Genomic DNA, 21,643 nt, shown 5'->3' on the forward strand with positions numbered 1-21,643 from the left:
AGACTTAAACATACACCAATGCCTCTATGTTATTAATGTGTAATATTAAATACCCATGAATTGTTGCTATTGCTTGTGCATATTGATCTATGCATCCTTTGTGTCATTGAGGTGGAGCTCAGGTGTAACAGAATAAGATATATTTTAAGGAGCACAACTGCTATTTTTGGTTACTGTACACATTACAGTTTGCTTTCTATTAAAACGAGTAAAAGCGCATAAATGGTAACAAGCTTCCACGTGATTATTGGGTAATTAGGACATAATGTGGGACAGTCACAGACTTTAGCTGTGTTCGTATTTCCCTGGCTTAAGCCTTGCTGGATATCCCTCCGCCCCGCGCAGCCCGTATTCATCCACGCAGTCTGTAACTAGACCCGCCCCCGCTAATAACGTCGGCGCGGGGAGGAGCCAGGTACCCGCTATACTGACACGTAAGAATCACTGCGTAAATTTTAAGGAAGACGCTGCATCATTTTTTTTTCTGAAGTTGAGTGTGGATGCGGGCACTTCACTTTGGACTTGATGAACAGTTGACCCGTCCCAGATCCGAGGCTTGTTTGGACGCGGCGGTAGCGACGCGGGGCTGGACAGACGCAGCCGACGCACACGATGAGGTTCTCGGCGTTTATTTCTGTCCTGCGGTCACTCGGCCCGGTAATAGTCGGCATCTCTTTGGGCTTCACGTTGAGTCTGCTGAGCGTGAACTGGACGGAAGAAGCGTGTTATCCGGACGCGAGGGGAGGCGAGGACGCGACGCCGGATCGGGATGGACAGCTTAAAGGCGCCCGAAAGCCCAACTCCGTTGCGTCCAACGATGTGGAGCCCGAGGAGGACTTCCAGCCGAGAATAGTCCCGTACAAGCAAGTCCAGCAGAGCGCTCCAAAGAAAGTTTTCAGGTGAGCGCCCATTCTCAGCAGTGAACGTGATTCACATCATGAACACGGGCCAAATCACTACATGTCGCAGGCCGCGGGGACGCTCATCCCCGGTGAATCATGAATCAGACGCGGTGTAATCCGCTCCAACGTGACATTTCCGTCCGGAAATTTAATGGAAAAATATTATGACAGACGTGTTGGAAGTAGTTTTTTTTTTTGCTGTGATGTCATGTTGATGTGACTGAGGTGAAATTGCGGCGTTAAAGTTTTCTGTTCCTCTTCCTCTACCAGATAAACTGTTGCATGTTGTGTCTCATGTCCGCTCAATGAAGGGTTTACCTAGACAAAAGCCATGTTTGAAGTTCTGCCCAATGGGTTGCGGAATGAGAAGTAATCCTGAAGCAATCATTTATTCTTGGCAAAGAGAACAATGGATTTTCTGGTTCGTTGATTTAATAATTTAATTGGACATTTCATCACTCATCACAGTGACAAAATGCATAGTACATTCCAGTACAGTAGCAACTTCAAACATGTACTCCTTTGTGTCTGTATGGAAACACAAGTGATAAAATCCTTATTGGTGAGAAGCTGTATTGCAAAACATCTAACGTTTCCCTGGAAGAATGTGCTATGATGATTAATTGTTTATTAAATGAGAGTTCTTCAAGTTGTGGTGAAAGACTCCTACAGTCGAAGATGCCAAACCCTGTGAAGTAAAAGTTAGGCTGGGTCGTATCAGCGTTGATGAATCACAACGCATGTTGTTTCATGTTTCATTTTATGAGGAGGTTTTTCTTGTTTGTCTGTGTATGAGTTAATTTGAGCGCGTATACAAATGTCCATGAAATTTGGTGGGAGAAACTAATTGATTTAGTGCTGCAGCAGAATTTGACTCTTTCCAATTTACAGTTCAGTTCAGATCAGTTGATAAGCTAAGCTAAACTAGTGTGTCTGAGCCTCTTCCACAGTTCTTCTCTGCACTCTGATGTTTTTATTTATTTTATTTTTTTAGGGCCAAATACATAAGCACAGAGTTGGGGATGCGAGAGCGACTGTTCGTCGGGGTCCTGACATCCAAAAACACCATCAGCACGCTGGGCATAGCTGTGAATCGCACCATTAGCCATCATTTGGACTCCGTAGTCTTCTTCACTGGCACACGCAATCGCAAAGTCCCTCACGGCATGTTTGTGGTCTCCCATGGAGACGAGAGACAGATATGGAACATGTTTCAGACCATCAAATACATTTACGACCATTACATCAATGAGTACGACTGGTTCTACTTAATCCAGGATGACACCTACGTCGAAGCCGACAGGATCAAGGCCCTGGTGGATCACCTGAGCATGGATCGAGTGCTTTACATGGGCAGCCCGGAGGAGTTCATTGGAGGGGAGATGGAGGGGAAGTACTGCTATGGAGGCTTTGGATACATCATATCTCGGACCTTGCTGCTGCGACTGCAGCCCTTTCTGGAAAACTGTAGGAACGACATCCTGAGCGCCAGACCTGATGAGTGGCTGGGACGGTGCATCATTGATTACACTAACACAAACTGTGTCAGTGAATACAAGGTTGGTGGAGCTTGATCTTCGACCTAAATCTGGTTTTCCATTAAGAACACATTGTTTTAAACTCCTCCTAATGGCTAATGCATAAAAGAAACAAACCAAAGTAGCGCTCAGTTAAAATCAATGAGGAGCCACAAAGACAAAACGGCTGAGGGACTGTCTCTCAGAACAGCTGTGCAACCGCTCACAGCAGGGGTGATCCCCTCGACAGAAGAACAAAAATGTCATGTCAGAAAATCCCACTCTGCCTCCGGGACGGCACTTAAAGTGACAGACGTCTTTATGAAACTGTAATTACCACAGAGGTTGTATTTATACCACGGAGCAAATCACTAATACCCTTCAGCATTCCATTGTTACTTCCTCTCGTCTCCAGCAGCAACACCGAGTAGGTAAACAGGCAAGCGGGGCACTGCTAAGTTCAGCATTGCTTAGGTTCAATGGTGTGAAAATCCCCTGTGGGTCAACATGCTCTGCTGCTGTAATGTCATTAGCATTTAAGGTCAAACGAGCTATGTGGAGCCTTAATCTGTCCCAGTGCCCTTTTGAGGTGATTGTTTGTTGCATTGGCCACTGTTTTCTCCCTGTAGGCGGAACTCTGGCGTCTTTTGTTGCACAGAACTACCACAAAGCGCCACTTTGCTGCCCCTACACTGTGCTGTGCATACAGACGTAGAGTTTGTTGTCGTTTTTTCCATAAATGTTACAGGGGATTTTTTCTTTCCGTTTCTTCCTCCTTGGCCCTGGAGCCGGTCCAGAGCAGGAAACCATCTTGTTTCACAGTTGAGTTAGTTGCATGCGCTAACTCAAGTGCCCTGAGCCAGAGGAGCTCCTGCAGCGTCCCCCTACTCAGATAAGGGAGAAAAACAGGGGGAAGTTAAAAGGCCTGGTATGGGTGAAGAGCACAGAGCCAGACATCAATTTTCTGTTCAGAGAGAACATTGACAACAATTAGGCACAGACAATGCTTCACTAAGTGTCCCACTACAGGGTGTACGCTGTTGGCAAACATTTGCCACAGAGTGGTTGCAACAGTGTCCCTATTCTTTGTTCTTTTAATAGCTTGATTAGATTGGATTCGCTCTGTTTTAATTACCCCAGCTCCTTATGTGGTTACTCTTGTTTTGTACTCAAATTGCTGTGGCATGGAGGGGTAGGTCTGGTGCCAGTGTCACTCATTTGTATTATTAGGGTTCACGTTTTAATCCTTTAGTGCCCTTCTTAGCCTGAGCACGCAGCGATTAAGATACGGCGTCTCTCAAACCTCGTGCTCCCAGGACAAATTTAGGTGATTCCTGAAAATGTCCAAAAGTCTTGCCAAAAAGAATGTGCACTTGTGTAACAATAGTATTCTGTCTGAGTCTTCACTATGCAATTATGGTTGAAACCAGCCTGTTTGCTGTGGAAATGAGCCCATGATGCTGCCTGGATAGCGAGTAATGCTTATTTGAATGGAAGTAGTGCGGTAATGACAACCAAGTCTGGAATAACATTAGGCAAGTTTAGATCATGCCAGATTTAAGACTCTTCCAGAAACATTCTGTGTCTCCTCAGGGGCTTCAGTACCATCATTATGAGTTGGGGAAAAACTCGGATCCAAGTAAGGAACAGAGTGAGCAGTTTAAGAAAGCTCTGACTGTCCACCCAGTGTCGGACCCTGAACAGATGTACCGGCTTCACAGATACTTCACTGAGATTGAACTCCAGAAGACGTACAGAGAGATTGCTAAACTGCAGGTAAGCAGTTTTTTGAAGCATTAACCCCCCTGGGTTTCAGTCAAAACTCTTAGTAGTATTTTTGATCTGTTTAAAAGGTGGGTTGGGATTTCTAGAAGTCTGAATACCTCTTGTGTCTTCACAGGCAGAAATAAAAAATGTGAGTGCGGTTGCTTTCGAGGGCAACCGAAGCGCCCAGTGGCCGGTTGGGATCAATCCACCTTTTGAGCCCAAGTCTCGGTTTGAGGTTCTGAAGTGGGAATACTTTACGGAGGAGGAAATCTATTCCTGCGTCGATGACTCTCCCAAGTGTGACCTGCGCGGCATCGATCGCATGGATGTGGCCGATGTCATTGACATAGCCGTGGGAGAGCTGAACAAGAAGTACAAGCCCACGTTGCACCTGAAGAAGCAGCAGCTGATTAATGGCTACAGGCGCTTCGACCCCGTCAGGGGCATGGAGTACACCTTGGACCTTCAGCTGGAGGTGGTTAACCAGAAAGGTCACAGCCGCTCCATTACCAAGAGGGTTCATTTGGTACGACCTTTGAGTCAAGTAGAGATTATTCCCATGCCCTATGTCACTGAAGCGACAAGGGTTCACATCATTATACCCCTCACTCTGCAGGACCGGATCTATGTTGACCATTTCTTTGAGGTTTATGCCTCAAACGCCTTTGAGACGAGTGAAAATGCCATCCTAACATTCTTGTTTATTTATGACCCGGTGGAAGCACAGCAGGTTAACCAGAATGATATATTTGCCTCGGTGAAGGCGCAGATTAATGCTTATGAACGCAAATACCCTGCAGTGAAAATCCCTTGGATAAGCGTCAAGACAGAAATACCGTCCCAGATTAAGTTCATGGACATCATCTCGAAGAAGCACCCAGTTGACACGCTGTTCTTCTTGGCCAGTGTTAACACCAACATCAATTCTGAGTTCCTGAACCGCTGCCGCATGAATTCCATAAACAACTGGCAGGTGTTCTTCCCCATCCATTTCCAAGACTACAATCCCGACGTGGCCTACCACAACCAGGCGCGTCCTGCCACCATCGATCTGGTCAAGGAGGCGGGCCATTTTGACCGAATGTCCTTCGAGGAGTCGTGTTTTTACAACTCCGACTACATGGCGACGCGGACGCGGATGGTGGCGGACGTCCAAGAGAACGAGGAGATTCTCGAGACCATGGACATCTACGAGATGTTCATCAAGTATTCCAACCTGCACGTGTTCAGAGCGATTGAGCCGGCGTTGCACCAGCAGTACCGCTACCAGTCCTGCAACCCACGGCTCAGCGAGGACATCTACCACCGGTGCGTTCAGAGCAACTTGGAAGGTCTTGGTTCTCGCTCCCAACTCGCCATGCTGCTGTTTGAGCAAGAACAAGGAAACAGCACTTAAAAATGACAATAAAACCTTTGATTCTACGTGTGTTTTGTGGGGATGTTGAACATTCTGTGTTTGTTGTAATATCCTGTTCATGCAAAAAAGGGTTTGGATTGAACAGGAGCAATTCAGGTACAACCACCCAAGTCAAACTTGTTGAGTCAAACAAGTTGTTTTGAACACAACACGTACATGGGGCACGTGTCTGACACCCCATCTTGACTCCATCTTTTGTTTGTGAATCAACTGTTGTTTGATTTGTTGCAATTATCTAGTGTGGACAAATGAAACTTGTCATAAATGTTTACAATACTTGTACAAATGACATAGAACCAAATGTTTTTGCTATTCTGACAACCTATGGTGTCAGAAGGCAAAACGCTGAAGTAGCACAGCCTTGACATACGGTCAGGTTTCCCCTTTCTTAGCTTTAGGTGTCCACCAAACCTCCAGGGCTGTGTACAGTGGTAAATCCATGGGAGTCGCATTCGTCTCCACATGGAACTGCAGTAGTCCAACAACGTCTGGAAGAAAAGCATTAGTTGAGGATTTAATGTTACTCTCAAAGATATTGCAAGATCTTTGTGTAGCTTTAATAGATAAAGTAGGGTTTATCTTTGTCCATTCCCATAAGGCCATCGAACCTTTGATATTTACAGATTTGAGTATTTACACAAGTGCATCTTTGCATTATGTGCCTTGACACTGACTTGTCGTATTCTGACTGTTCTGAAATGATTTTTTTGAACAGTTCACTTTTTCAGGTGATGTACAACTTTCTCTATATTAGAACTTTGGTATTGTTCCATTATGAATAATACTTTTGAATGGATGGGATATATTTAATCAAATGAGCTCTTGACTGAGTTTAACATTTTTCAGGCTGCTTGGAAATGTGAGCCACCCATCCACAGTTGTACTGTATACAGTATGTGCCTCAAAGCAGAGAAGAGCTTCCTGGAAAGGATCAGTTTTGGTCTTCAGAGATGCTTTAATAGTTCAGCAGTGAGTGTTTGGGGGGAAATTCTCTCCGGGGAAACTGTTTGATGTTGCAGAGTGTTGTGTGCAGAGGGAAAAGGAAAATGATCAGTAATGGGGGAAGGTCACCTGGGTCGGGATCACCAGGTGTTTCTGTTTATCAAGATTTCCCATTGAAGTAAGCGGTACTTTGAAACTTACTGTAACACGTTTAGAAGTTGTTTGATAAAGAATGTACGTGACATATTCTAATGTAGGCAAAAGACAGATCCTTAGTTTTTTTAATCTGCATAGTTACTGAATGGTTTTATTGTCTTCTTTCTTAGTCTCTGCTTTCTCTAGTAGCAGTGCAATCCAATAGGAGGCCTTTTCTGCTTTACTGAGTTGTTGAACTATGGGAACTCAACACCCTCACTATACAGTAAAATAGGTTATAACGTGCAATATCGCAGATAGCACAAAGGCACCGATGTTTCATGGGCAGCAGGGCTTTTAAATTCTAAGTGCAGCAGGGTGTAGCTGTATCACAATACTTTGCATGACATCACAATAAGTCATTTTATAGCTTTAATGTTGAGTAAATACACTGTAATTTCTTTTAATAAGATGTTTAATGTATTTTGTTGACACTAGACACTTTTTGTCATCAAATTTACTTTAAAATGAAATGTGTTTGATTAGGGCAAATCCTTTTTATTTAATTGGTTTTTAAGTGTATGTTGGACTCACTACAGTTTGTGCTGTATTTCCATGTGAACACAGGCTGCTGCTGTTTGCATTTATGTTCAGAACGCATCTCGGTCTCGACGGGAGCAGTCTTTCACTGTTACAGTGCTTCAGCTGACTTAGTATGAATGTTGTGGAGGTTCCTTGAAAGGTGTGACGCGAATAACGTGCGGAGTTGGAAACAAAAAAAAAAATACCACTGTGAATCATGGAGGGCTAAGGTTACGATATGACGCTGGCGGTGATCCGAGCAGTCTTTGTTTCCTGCAGACGTGAGAAGTCGCAGGTAAACAGACGGCAGAATAATGACGACCCGCGTCATCACACAGCCACCATCGCTTAGCGAAGTTATTTTTGTCTGTAACTTATTTATGTACTTTCTTTATAAATTATGCAGATTTGAAACACGTCTGCACTAAGAGAGAAATTTGTGACATTCTCCATATATATATTTATATAAGACATATTTTATAGACACTATTTTTCAGCCTTTTTTAGCTTTATTTACACAAGTGATACTTTATTGTTTTGGTGACGAAATCAAACATGCTGTATTGTATTTTATTTTATTAAATCATGTCATGAAGACAGTTTAAAATTTATATATTTAATGTTCACGTTGAATCAAGTATTTCATTTCAAAAAGCAGGCAAATACATTCAAATTCCACTGATGATGTTGGTTTACATTGTTTTATTCTTGTGGGTACTAGTATAACCAAAGCAATATGTTTTAATTAAAGCTCGGTACACTTGTGTCGTCATTTTTAATGAACTGTGAATTCTTGTAATTTTTAAATAAAGAATATTTGAATATAAAACGGCAAAATTTTGGCTTTTATTTATTTAGATACAAGTATTTAGGGTTGAATGGTAGCTACAACTTCGAGTTTGTCCTTTAGGTGTCAGCAGAAGAGCATCCTTACTGTCTGCGGCACCGGAGTGGTCGGTGGAACATTTGGAATTAACTTCTCTAATACAAAGACTTTCATTTCATTCATGTTCCCAAAATGTGCTCAGTGTGACTGCACTTAACATTCCTTTTCACATCAGACTGGGGTTGAGTAAAAACAGGGAAAACGTTGAAACCCTAATTACAGCTTTAGTTATTTCAGGGGTCCATATGCGCTACCCCGAGGCTTGCTGTAAAACCACATAACTACAGAGCAGCTGGGAGCTAATTGTAAGTCATTATTTTGTACTTTGTTTTACATTCGATCCCAGGACTTTCTCCTCCCACATGGGGACATAGTTGTCTCAATTCCCCCTGGTATTGAAATGATGTTCGCCACAACAGTTCGAGTTTACCTCGAGGTTATTTAAAGAAACACCAGTGACTTTAGTAAGAGCCAATGGAAAATGAGTTATCCTGGATGAACAATCCTTCTGTCCTTCCAATTTTCTTCTGTATTCATATATATCTATATATATATTGTTTAGCCTTTTAGATATCACATTAGATTTGTTGGTAGAGGTAGAAAGGCTTAACATGGGTGAAAAAGCTCAAATACAATGACTTAGCAAAGAAATAAAAAAATAAAGACTACAGTTTTACAAAGTGGACTGGGCTCTGGATTTCTGAGACACTTTTTTATCTAAACTTTAATAATCATGTATTTAGAATATTAACATTTATAAAAATGTGTTTTAACAGAGTGAAATTACCACAAGATCACATCTTTATACAAAATGTAGGTGTCCCTTGTTACTAAGGTGGTTTGTTTCTGTTTTGTTATATATGGGATGGAATTCCTTAATATGAGTTCCTGATAGTTACTTGCATCATCCTACACTTTTTTCCCCAAAAAATTATCTTCTCAGGTCTCAGCAAACAAATACTAAGCTGGATGGAAAGAAAGGACAAAAAAGCATATATTCAAACCATAACATTGGTAGCTGGTTGGCTTAAATTGATTTTCATGGATAATGTAATAAGCAGACACAGGCTGAATATCATCAGCTATAAAAAGGCCAGAGGCAAGAAGAGAACTTAGAATAGAGACTTGGGGAATGTAAGGAATGCCAGCTACATGCAGCAGGGACGTTGTCCCATCTACTGTAGTGCGTATCTGCCACTCATCACTCAGTCCTTTGGCACCTCACACCACTTGCTGTTTTAAATGAAAGGCTTTTCAATTTGGATACAGAGTTGAACAGGGCGAGTTCAGTGCAGCTAAACACAGCAGCTCAAGCGTGAAAAACCTTTTCTACATTCGCTCCGGACTTTACCATTCAAACAAAACTCTACACGGATATTTCAGACTTGTATTCATCTCGACACACCAACCCGGGTGTGACTTGTCTGAGGATAGCTACAATTATTGATGACAGAGGAGAAGATTGTTATGCATAGCCTGTACAGGATGCCATCAGAGACTGTGATTGGGAACCTTTTGAAAATGTCAAAGTGACACATGATTATGAATATTAAACAGCCATGTATAGCCCATGATTACTTGACAAAGAGGGAATTTGATGATGGAGGACTGTGAAATCTCTCTTTGAGCTAAATTGATGTGTTGCCACAGAATAGTTCAATTCAATGATTTAAATACTTAAAACATGTAAAAATATTTATGGTATTATTCAATATCTGCTTCAATGGTATGACAATTAGTTTAAGTTAGCAATTACACTAACATAACCTAACATATACAGAAACTATGGGACACCAAGCTAAAAAGCAACAATTTTTGAGTCATCAAACATTAATCTGGATAAGTCTCTTTGTTCTCAATGAAGACAATGAGATCAACATAGATTTGCAAGTGTGCATCATTTCTTTCTGTCGAAGCCCCAGAGGCGTGTGCGCACGACGTTAACAAACGATGACATGCAGCCACTGTCAAAGCTCCAGCTTTTGCCTCCATTGTTGTCCACTGTTCTGAGGAAACTCAGAAAAATGGGAATTGCCTACAGTATGAACCCCTGTTTAAAGATAATTTTGAACCATCATTTCAAATTTGCAAAATTGCTTTATAAAGCAGACTGAGTCTTAGAAAAGAAAATTGTGTATTGAATGATTTCAACAACATTACTAGGATTTGATAGCAGACAAACTGGTGTCTAGGTCCTTACTGAATAATGGAACCAATAAAACCAAAATGCAGACTATATATTTATAGCTACTGTACTCTGATGTGTGTATTAAACATATTGGTTTGAAGAACCATGAACCACATCCTCATAGATCCTCACACACATTTATAAGTAACAGGCTTTAAATCATATCAAATATTATTGTGAAAGTTGAATTTATCAGCCCTCCTTTGCTAAATTGTGCTCTTTAAATACGCGGCCTTCTCGTTCTACTCTTTCAGATGGAAGTAAATCCAGAACCAGATTTATCAGATAAACTCTCCTGGTTTTTCTGCTAACTACTTACACTCTACAGTCTCTACAGTCAGGGATTAACTTGGCTGGGCCCTGTCAGGCTAATGGGCTCAGTCATGTGTGCAAAATGTTAAGGTGCACAAGCAAACGCACACGCACCCACTGATGTTGGGTCTACACTGTAAATAGCTGCTACACTTCTGCAATGTTTGTGCCACACGGCTTTAGAAGATGACTTGGTAACGCGTGGATTTCCCTCCCTTATTGCTTACGTCAGCTTGAATGTAGAACGGTAACCAAAATGACGAGTGGATGGCGGTTAAGAAGAATAATTTACTGTAAATTCAGCCACGTCATAAATGAAAACATCATCCATTCCTTGTTCATATGCAGTTGTTTTGTGTCTGAAAACGTCTGGGCAACAACTAAACAGTTTGGTATAAAGCAGGATATATAAAAAAGGAAAAGGAAAGATAATATTTGCAATCATTCAGTCACTTCGATTGTTCGACAAATGTATTGATGCGTGGCAGTTCAACACGTCTGCAAATTCTAAGTGTACAATAATTGCTACAACTGTGATTCTCATATAAAAGTATTTTCTAAAATGTATAAATAAGTAAAATTATTATTACATAAGTTATATATATATTTATATATATATCGTAACTGAATATAAACAACACCCATGAAACAGAACTTTTAGAACCTTCTTGTTTTAAAGTTGGACTTTATGTACAAGTACAATGCTACTCGCTAACACCTCGACCACAACAAAGTGTATCATGTGGAAAGAAGCTGCTAGGTTTTCTAAGCCAGGGTCACACATCTGAGCCTAAACAAGTCCCCTGATAGTTTTGGATGTATGTATGTAACACATGTAAAATTACCTTGAATTATTCTTATCTTGTGTACATTATAGAACATATAGACAATAGTATTTCTTAAAATAATGACATAATTTAAATTGGGCATGGTACTGTGGGTTTGTAATGACATACAGAAGAAGGACAGTTTGAGGAGCGTAAATGGGAAATAAATAAAAAACAATCTGATTCTCTAAATAAATAAATGATTTGTTTGGGTCTAAACTGGATCATGGTGACTTGCAGTCCTCTACTTGTTCCCTTGTTGTGATCATTTACCCCAAACCGGCCCTGAAATCACAAAATCCCGACTTCCCATGTGAGGCAGGACAAAGATGAGAGGGGTCCATCCAGAGACAAAGAAAGAGCAAAAAGGAAACAAAAAGGCTGTGTCCAATTTGTGCCTACATACTGTACATACAAGTGGTTTGTTAGCAGCACAAGTTTGATGTTTGACTTTGGCTGTAGCTGTTCACTGGTGACAGCAAAGGACCGACAGAAACGCTAACGGTCTGTAATTAACCTCAGCAGACAGCAGACAGCTCACGTCTTTTGCTGTCACCAGGACTGGAAACGGTGGCTGGCCCTAGCAAGCGAAGTCCTCAAACACCCCGTGGCGTCCGGCGTGGTGGTGGTGGAGATGGGGGTGGTGGTGGTGGTGGTTGGGGAGGATGGTGTTGGCGTACGCCCCCTCTGGGTGGCTCCGCGTGGCGTCGCCGGGGTCCTGTGGGAGGCAGAAGATCGCGCCATTCAACGCTCAGGCTGATGCGTTTAACAGCTAATTCACTTTTTCAGATCGGATGGAAGAATGGAGACTAACTGGCTGAAGCCACAGCAGCTGTTTAGCTCCTGACTCCTGCTCATTACTAAACCAGTCAGCAGCTTTAAAGACTCTTGAAATAATGCAATTAAGATCTCTATAATTTCATCTAAAACATATTAACTAAACAAATCCAGCCACCGACAACTACATGTTGTGTCCAAGTGCATTGTCATTATTTGCTACTACAAATTCAGTAACAGAGTGATATAACATGTCTGCTGGCAGTGAGCATACACTGTTTGAGCTGGTTCATGTAACACTTGAGCCAAAGATGCAGCTAATAGCTGAGTTGAATGAATTTTAGTGTGCGGCTGGGGTTTCAGCTCATATTCTGATCTCAACTGTTCTGAACAGAACATTGAAATCTATATTTGTTAGCTTACAACATGCAGACAACTCCTTTTGGTTTCCCTGGTTGACCTATTTTTACATGAAAACCCATAATTTTAGTTTGCAGCACGGAAACGACAGGGAGGTGGATGCCAGACAAGACGCCGGATGCTCAGAAAGAAACTAGAATGAAGTTGTGAAATACAATTTTGAGCTCCGGGGAAAACTAATTAGGAACATTACACTCTTCATTATTTTAGGAGCGGAAAAATAATAATTTGCTTTTCTCTCAATTATCCCCGCGATGTTTTCTAATGTAGTCATAGTGCTGCAGGGAAAGTTGTGGACTTGGCATCAAAACAGTGCAAATGCCATTTGTTCTAGTACAGTAGGTGCTCTACCTTGGCTTTCATTTCCTCCAGCCCCACTGTTGCCACGGTGCTGGCCGGCTGCTTGGTTTTATTCTCCTCTTTCTGCGGCCTCAGCAGACGCTGTAGCCGCTGCTTGATCACCTGGATTCACCCACGGTCGCAGCAGCGGGGAGGGAGAAAGAGCAGAGATGAGGGAGGGACACGGGAGAGGCGGCGGAGTGAGGAGTTTATTCGCCATGATGTCTGCATTACAGCCGCTCGCTGCGATTTGGCTTCGTTCACACGTTTGGCGCTCGGCGGGCGGCTGGTTGTGGAGCTTAAGGGCCGTGTGGCTGAGGCAGGAGATCATTTCATGTATCAGAACGGGTGACCTGACACATTGGTATTAGTTTCTTCATCCTCACATGAAGAATATGCAAGAACATTCTGCCAATTCATACATTTTCTATTGATTTTTAATGTTAAATGACAACATTTACAAAAAATAAAACAATAAATGTATTGTATGTGTATTTGTGTATTCGATGTACTTGCTTTTTAAGTAGGGGACAACAATGTGAGTTATTACCAAGGATTTCACAGCTGCTCTGGGTCTGATTTCATAATGTGATCGACTAATGTGTGTGGGCTTGCGCAGGCATACCTCATATATATAATCCAGTATTTCTAAGACTGTCAGGATGCTGGCTCCAATGAATAAGCCCATCTGTCCACCAATGTCACCTGAAAATAAAAAAAAGTACTTAAAGAGACGCACAATGGGCACCATTTTAAAGCTGCTCCTGTCGGCCACTAATAGCAGCGAAACGAGTGAGGGCTGCTCCTCCGCAGCATCCTTCACTCTGCACCAGTAACGTCTGCTTGATATTCAGAAAAAGGGAGAGAAACGTAACATAAATCTTACCTAACAAACCTGCAACGTCGTAGGCTTTCTTCTGCTCAATTGTTTCATAGTTCAGAGCTTCAAAGAAGATATCTAAGACCAGAAAGTTGTCTCTGGAAAAACAAGCGGAGTGTGAATGGCATAGAAAACACAGAGATGTGTTTTTTTCTTCTTTCCCCAAATCACTTAAAAATCTGAGATCATTTGAAAAAAAAAACTCCTCAAACTAGTCATCTTTATGCTCGCTGTAAATTGTCGTGATGGGATTGTCAGGCCTACGGCGCTTTACACAGATCTAACTAACAACCGTGAGATAATGAGGTGTTCCAGGGTTTAACCGAGATGAGCGGAATGAGCACCGACAGCGTGCTCAGTCACTAACACTTCTCTGATCTCTTTGGATTTAGAAAGTCTGCTAATATTAAGTGCTGTGAGGCATCATGAGCTCTTTGGTTTCGATGTGTTTACTCTCTACCACATCCCCCCGATGATTAGGCAATGGGAGGATTTACAGTCTGAGCGCATTGTTGGTGCTTGGAATTCATTAGAATCAAAATATTAGCAAATGTTCTATGAAGCATATTGCAGAGCAGAATTTAAACTTAACATCCAGATAAAAGTTTAAATGTTTATTACATCCTACAACATGAGCAAAACAATGATGGGATATACCACAAAATAATCTAAATATATTTTATACAAACCTGGCAAAGCTAGTGAGTAGTAGTAGTAGTAGTAAGCGTTTCTGTGCTTTTGGCTGTTATCCTCATTCTAATTCCGAACTTTTCCATCACGGTTGTCTGAATGTGACGCCTCAGAGAGTCAATCATATACGTTTCCTCAAGCAACACGGTTCTGGCGCGAAACTAAAAATAGCACTGACATATTCATCTGCAGTGGGTGGCGGTAGTGTGTCGAGCCTTAGTTTGTCACTATGAAACATCAAAAAAGCCAAAATGACAGCAAACAACAAACATAAACACGACTCAGTATCATAAAGTTCCTAAAATGCAAGGATCTAAGCTTTATTGGGTGAGAGCTGATGCAACATCTTAGTGTCACTAGCAAAACAAGATCAATGTAAAAATAATGAAATTAAATATTTTGTGTTTTTATGATTCTGTCAATAATAAAAGTGGAAGGACCTGGAGCACCAGCAGGACCCTGTACCCCTACTCCTGCAGCAGTAAAGTAAAGTAGAGTAAACAGTGGAGCAGCTATAATTCATATAGATTAAAGTTGGGTATTTGCAGTCTATACGATTCTTTGAAACAGCAGCGATGTTGTGACGTTGTATCAAATCAGGCTGATCAAGGTATTTCAGTAAAAGGATGTGACAGTGAAGACCGGACACAAGCATGATTCAGTTTGACTTCAGGGGACTGTCTGGCTGTGTCTATCTAACAACACACAAAGTAATATTATCAAGGTTAAGTGTCAGTGGATATAATCAATCAGCTTCCTCTTACGAGACATAGTGAACCACCTCTGGAGTAAAAATGTAATGCTTTTGTTTACATTATGGTCTGTTTGTGATCCCAGGCTGGAGGTCAAGGTCTACAGTCTGTTTTACCGAGCACCACATCACTGCTCATCAGGGAGCTTAGTCCTGTTGAATTTTCCCCTCCGTACCTGATGTACTCCTCCGTCTTGTTATACTTCCTGGAGAGATAGCGCGCCGAGCCCTTGCTGGGGATTTTGACCATGGAAAGCTCTTTGCCGTAGCGGGTGAGATTACAGGGCGTCTCGCATGGACAGGTATCCCCACTGTTCTTCTGGAGCTGTGCTGCAGCACAGTGGAAAAGTGGTTTAAGAGATATTAACTGTGTCAGTCTCGGTGTTGATTTGTTGGAAATCACTCTACCAGAAAAAACAAAACAAAAAAAAACGTGTGAGATATAGAAGAAGCTACAATAAAACACCCTCCGACTGCTTTAAAGAGAGAAGTCGACAAACCCACCATGAATAGGAGACGTTTTTTTAGCCATTTGGGGGCAGATTGTTGTTTGGACGATATAAAGCAATGTCCACATTGACTTTGTCACTGATTTGGTCACCAATTGGTGAAAAAGTAATTGGTCCTGCAGCTACTAAATACTCCACTGGGTCTTAGTTGTAGTTGCTAACTTTGACTGTGAGCAGATGGCAAGCCGTTCTCGGCTGAAAACAAAGTTAATGAATGCGTTTAATCAATTCTTTCAGTGTCTGTTGATACAGTTGAAACCATTACCACAGAAATTACGCACATTCAATTGACTGTCAACTGAAGCAATCTGCTCCGTCTCCTGTAACCGATAGTCACGGTGCCACCGTGCGTTAAGTACAATTTGGTAATGATACAGTAAAATGTCATTTACCAGCAGATACCAGACCTTTTCCCTGCGTGGCCTTTTGAGCCGTTTGTGTTTTTGAAGGCTGAAATGTGCATAATTAAAAGGTGCCGGCAGTTAGTGTCTCGCCCGGCTCAGCTGGTTTATGAATTACTGCCTTTTACTGAGGAACTAACAGTTTACAAATCCTCACACAAAGCGAATGAGCATCCTGACATTAGGTCGAGTCAGTTTTATGGACTCCTCTAACAGCGAGCTCTGCCATATGGTAGTAACAGGCCCATTATTGTGAATCTATTAGGAGGTTGTTGTAGTCAACGCTTGCGTTAATTTGATACCTACACTACACTACACTAATTAAAATGCAGGAACCACAATAAGAAATCCTAACTCCAAATCAAAGCTATGTACACGGCACAGAAAATAGATTCTCTTCTCATATGCATTCAGTCCAAACAAAAACTGGCAGAAAACAGTAAAAACAGTAATTATAATTAGATGATTTATGTATTTTATAACTGTAACAATTAGGTAATTTGTATGCAGGAGATTGGTGGAAATGCATTCTTTGTCTGATGTTGGAACAAAGCACTTTTTCTCGAAAATATATAAATTATGTTTTAATTTCTTATCTCTCGCAGAAGGTGAATTTATTCACGGCATTTGAGTCAGTAATATCACCCACATGAATACGGTCCATTCTTGTAAGATAAATCTCAGATTTCATTCAGTCCTGTTCCAAATGGGGTTTTAATTCAGTGAAGAGAGACATAATTAAATTCCCGGCTTATTTGGCTGGGGAATAATTGCAGTTATAAGTCTGCCGTGTTTATAAAAATGTCTTTTTTTTGACTGTCTTTGAAACCAAGGCACCTCTGCTCAGTCATGATGCCGGCATGTGTGCGGCGGTGGGAATGGAGCAGTTCAACAATAGAGACACAACCATCAAAATCACAATGAGGAAAAAGTCATTTAAAAATATCCCATCTTCCTCCAGGTATTTGTATTACAGGAAAAAAAATCCTTATCATATTTACTGATTGTGTTTCCATTTCCCTTTGGGAGAATCTATTGTAATGAGAAAAGAAATGAAGGTAGATTGTTTCTCACCGAGTGCTTTGTCAACACAGTTGATTTTACTGGGGGGGCAGATATCTGCAGTTCCTGCAAGAGGGAGAAGAGAAAATGAGTCTGATCAATCAGAAACAAAATGATCAGTGACCCGCGTCTCCTGCAATGAGGCAGCGAGGCTGTGAACAACACTCCGCAGCTTATCATTCATCTCCAAATGAAGGCGGGATCACTTCCACCCGTCGAGCCCGGGCCGCCTTGGACGCCTGCCCCTGATTGCGCTGAGAAATGGAGCATGCTGCCTCCACCCGTGAGGCATATTTAGAAAGTCTTTAAAAACCAATCAATGAGTCGCTTCCTCGCAGACAAACATATTGCTCGGACCATTAATGACAGGTATTCATCAGCAGCGCAATTAATTGCCAGAGGTGTGTTTGTCTGTCGGTGAAACGCTGATGGAGTTTCGTTCCCCTTTTTCCCTGGAAATGTTAAGAATGAAAGAAAGGCGTTTTTTGTTTTTGCGCCTAAGTTTTTAATAAAGTTAAAGTTAGATTTATTTTTATATCAAGGACGGAGCCAAAAGCTGCATCTCTGAATCCTGACCACCCATCATGGACAAGAACAACCTAATGGCTTTTTTGGGGCCCTCCTCCAAATATAGAGATAGGCTCAAGGAGTAAAATATTAATCTCCGACCAAAGGATTTGGGAAAACACAGTTTTGCTTCTACGCCTCGCAGTTCATAAGTCACAGGATGAGGGAGAACACAAAATAATTCATAAATGGACGCACCCACCTGCAAATCTAAACACGTGGCGCGTTTTAAAGGCAGTTTCAGAAAAGGACGAGGTTGGTTTTGTGACTCCCAGTCAAAAACACGCACAGAACACAAAGGATGATCCTCTTAGCTTGACAACAACAGTAACTATGAAAAGACAATTTGCCAAGTACAAAGGACTAAAAACTGGAAGCTATGAAGTGTAAACAACTGTGGGATTATGTGCAGACGTCCCGAGGACAACTCGTTGGCGTGTTGAGCGCGTGTTAAACAGTTGCCGGATTACGGAAGGAAAACACAATAATAAAAAGTGAATTACAAACAGAGCAGCGTCCGGCGGGTGAGGACATGTGAGCTGTACAAATGGGAAAGAGAAAAGCAAACACAGTGGCTGAAGAACCGCATGAAGCACGGAGGCGCCGGCCTCCTGCTTCACCGCGCTCACACGTCGAGGCTGCAAAAGGATTTTCAATTCACAGCTCGGCCTCCTGCTCCCGCTGCGAGCTTTTCAACCGACTGCCATTCGGAACCTTGGGAAGAAATTTCAGAGCACTTAATATGAAACAGTAAATTTTATTCACTATTGATGTGTGTGGTGAGCTAATGCGAGCTACCTGACCAAAGCCCAGCTCTTAGGCCACTATGGCTTAGAAAGGGATCAACATTCATTAGATGTAATAATTATCCCAATTCTGTGATTTTCCAGGTTTCCCAGGTCCTTCCTGCTCGTTTTTCCAGGCAGCCGGTGGACGATTCACAGGCTCCATCCACTGCTAACTGGATGGAAAGCTTTGATCACGTGAAGCGCATCCGCGTTAACGCGCAGCTCCACCCGTTACGGAGTCTGATATCGGAGATAACGGCCATCTTAGTTAGGTTTCCGAAAATTGTGAGCTTTCTGTAATACAATCCGGGCGATGTAGCGAGGTCGGCGCCGTCGCCCTGCAGAGCACACAAACCGATTAGAAAGCGTGTCTGCTCGACAGCCTGTCGAGTTCAAATGATTAGCTGGGATATCGCTCCGCCGATCAGACCACCACGTTGCTCTGGCCATTACAGCCTGCAAATGGAAGTTTGAAATGTGTGACTGATATGTAAATTTGCAACCTGAGACCCACATTATTTATATTTTATAGCCTGGCGGAGACATTTTCTTTGTCAAAACTACACAATGCAGCCGTTCAGCTAAACTCCTGTTTATGGCTGCTTGCACCTTGTCTTATGCGGCGTCATGGATTCGCTTCAGTAAATAAATCTGCAAATGTCAGGGACACTGTGTAGATATGGAAATGAAATCGAGTGATGCATATTGTAAGTTTACTGGTTTAACTTTGAAAGCTGCTGTAAACATCTATTTACTTCTTCTGTTTCTAGACAAATCCATCACACTCCATTACTGTATGTTGTTCTCTGTGCTTATTTTGGGGGAGATTGAGAACCGGCCCATTCATATTCTGATAACAGGAGGATCTAATGAAGACAACAGGAGCAGGACAAATTGAGCTTTATTCTGATGTGTCGCCGGCCACAGAGCTGCGCCGCTGAAGAGCATTCCACTCCAGATATCAAGCAGCACGGTCAGCCCGGCATTATATCTGTGCTGGAATTCTTCAAGTGGACCCAAAGTGATGACTTGTTTTGCTCAATGGGTCATTTGATGTCACACAAACACCGGCTGGTTTTGCAATTACACTGGACCAAACAACTTTAAAAGCAGATGGAAACACTTAAACTCTGCTGGAGAAACATTTCCACAGCACATTTTTAGTTTCATATTCATGTTTATAACGTCTTCATGATTCAAAGTTGTTTTTATCCACCACCTGATGCTACAGTAACTTGAATAAATCCATTTGAGAGCACGAATAACTTAGTGAGTTAATTAGTTATTCATGTGCACACATGGATCAAATGAGTAAACATACATTGTGTGTGTGTGTGTGTGTGTGTGTGTGTGTGTGTGTGTGTGTGTGTGTGTGTGTGTGTGTGTGTGTGTGTGTGTGTGTGTGTGTGTGTGTGTGTGTGTGTGTGGAGGGGGTCTTACCAGGCATATGCACCATCCTGCAGTTGCACGCTCTGAGGACCTCGTTGGTTTCGCAGAGCAAGCGACAGCCGCTGATGCTGTACGTGTCATATCCAGGGAACTTCTCCTTGCTGGTGGAGCGGCAGTTCCCCCAGGGCTGGGGCAAGTAGGTCAGCTGAGCACACGGAGATTTATTAGGCACCCGCCTGAACCACCGGGGGCGAAGGTTTACAGGGAGGGAACGTCGCGGGCAGGGGAGGGGGTGATGAACAGGACCTACCCTCTGCTCCTGACATGAAACGAAGGTCTGGAAGCCCGGCGAGACGCCGAAGCCCAGCTGGTGGATGTAGGGAGGCTCGTCCTGACTGTGGATCTGAACCCGGATGCCGGCCTCCAGGGACGTCACGTCTTCGGGATGAAACAGAGCACGAGTGTGGAGCATTGTAAAAAGCAAGTTCAAGGGAATTTCAGGCGGCTGCCTCATCTGACAGCTTGGACTCAGTTTAACGCTGGCTACAAACCGTACTTCAGTCCTGTTTGAAAACGACCTCGCTAGGGATTAATACTATGTGACAACTACAATGTAAGTACAAGACTGAGGTCAGGAGTTACTGTATGTCCGGAATTAGCTTTTACAAACCACATATCGCAGGAATGTAATCGAAAAATATATTGTTTACAGTATGTGAAGCAGAGAAATGGATGCGGGTTATTTTTGATTTGAACCCCAGCAGAAGCGCATCCCGCTGCAGCGCAGCACAGCATCAGATTGGACAAACCGTTTGGGAGGCTTACTCGTCTCTCTCCAGATGGGCAGATACTCGTCCTGTTGGATATCCAGCATGATCTCCAGCCCGTTTCCCATCCCGCCCTGCTTGGATTTCCTGGATGTGGTCTTGTTGCCATTAAAAGTGTAGCATTTCCCATATCTGGTGTAAACCTGGAAGAGAAGGGGTTGGAGTCATGAATATCACCACGCGCATGAGGTGAAAATAAATAAACAAGCGCAGCCTCTGCGTGTTACTGAATGTCACCCACATACTGTATGGAGTCCTGGACGTTGATAAGTTGTGTTTGAATGAAATCCCGCCGCCCACCACCCAAACCCTGCATAGTAGCAGCGTCCCACCGAAATATCAAATGACACGAGAGATTCTTTAATCTCCCTTCAAAAGGAAACAAAAGACAATAATAGAGGCCGCTTCAAATGAGCTATCGCGTCAGCCGCTATCAGAGGAGCTGTCTCTGTGGGGGACACATCATCTCTTTGTTTATGCCTCTCATCTAAACGGCTGCGCTGCACAAAACATCCATCTTACAAATCATTTATCTGTTATCTCCTTGCAGTTTCAAAGGCCCAATCTGTGACGCACATGTAAACAAAAGGCCGGAGCTCCGAACGTCCACCTGCTGCAACCGCTCATATCAGCTACTGCTAAGTAGCCGCTGTAGCAAATAGGGTTCTTATTTGTGTAGACATTTATTTATTTTTTTATTTCTTGCCCATGTGCAGGAGCCGGTCCATGAGAGCGCTGATGGGCCACTGTGATGTCAGACCTTGGGTG

At 42.6% G+C, this 21,643-nt stretch overlaps 2 protein-coding genes across 2 annotated transcripts in view; one reads left to right on the plus strand and one right to left on the minus strand.

The window, feature by feature from the left end:
* The first annotated feature begins 385 nt into the window (after positions 1 to 385).
* On the plus strand, positions 386 to 8,091 carry chpfa (chondroitin polymerizing factor a). The gene is made up of 4 exons (XM_029136360.3): positions 386 to 899; positions 1,897 to 2,461; positions 4,013 to 4,195; positions 4,320 to 8,091. The coding sequence occupies exons 1-4, from the start codon at positions 613 to 615 to the stop codon at positions 5,580 to 5,582; spliced, it is 2,298 nt and encodes a 765-aa protein (XP_028992193.1). The 5' UTR covers positions 386 to 612; the 3' UTR covers positions 5,583 to 8,091.
* A 2,831-nt stretch (positions 8,092 to 10,922) lies between these two features.
* Positions 10,923 to 21,643, minus strand: part of asic4a (acid-sensing (proton-gated) ion channel family member 4a) — a 59,460-nt gene continuing 48,739 nt past the window's right edge. The window contains exons 2-10 of the mRNA XM_029136361.3: positions 20,874 to 21,018; positions 20,359 to 20,486; positions 20,100 to 20,253; positions 17,317 to 17,370; positions 15,509 to 15,662; positions 13,898 to 13,989; positions 13,637 to 13,716; positions 13,024 to 13,134; positions 10,923 to 12,193 (exon numbers count right to left, since the gene is read on the minus strand). Coding sequence (XP_028992194.1) covers positions 12,056 to 12,193; positions 13,024 to 13,134; positions 13,637 to 13,716; positions 13,898 to 13,989; positions 15,509 to 15,662; positions 17,317 to 17,370; positions 20,100 to 20,253; positions 20,359 to 20,486; positions 20,874 to 21,018 — 1,056 coding nt within the window. The 3' untranslated portion in view covers positions 10,923 to 12,055. The remainder of the gene's footprint in view (positions 12,194 to 13,023; positions 13,135 to 13,636; positions 13,717 to 13,897; positions 13,990 to 15,508; positions 15,663 to 17,316; positions 17,371 to 20,099; positions 20,254 to 20,358; positions 20,487 to 20,873; positions 21,019 to 21,643) is intronic.

Source organism: Betta splendens, chromosome 21 (genome assembly GCF_900634795.4).
Source record: "Betta splendens chromosome 21, fBetSpl5.4, whole genome shotgun sequence".
Taxonomy (NCBI): domain Eukaryota; kingdom Metazoa; phylum Chordata; class Actinopteri; order Anabantiformes; family Osphronemidae; genus Betta; species Betta splendens.

Coding starts and splice junctions, on each gene's coding strand:
- chpfa (XM_029136360.3), top strand. CDS start 613: ATGAGGTTCTCGGCGTTTATTTCTGTCCTGCGGTCACTCGGCCCGGTA. Junction 900..1,896: donor GCTCCAAAGAAAGTTTTCAG/GTGAGCGCCCAT, acceptor TTATTTTTTTAG/GGCCAAATACATAAGCACAG. Junction 4,196..4,319: donor GAGAGATTGCTAAACTGCAG/GTAAGCAGTTTT, acceptor GTGTCTTCACAG/GCAGAAATAAAAAATGTGAG.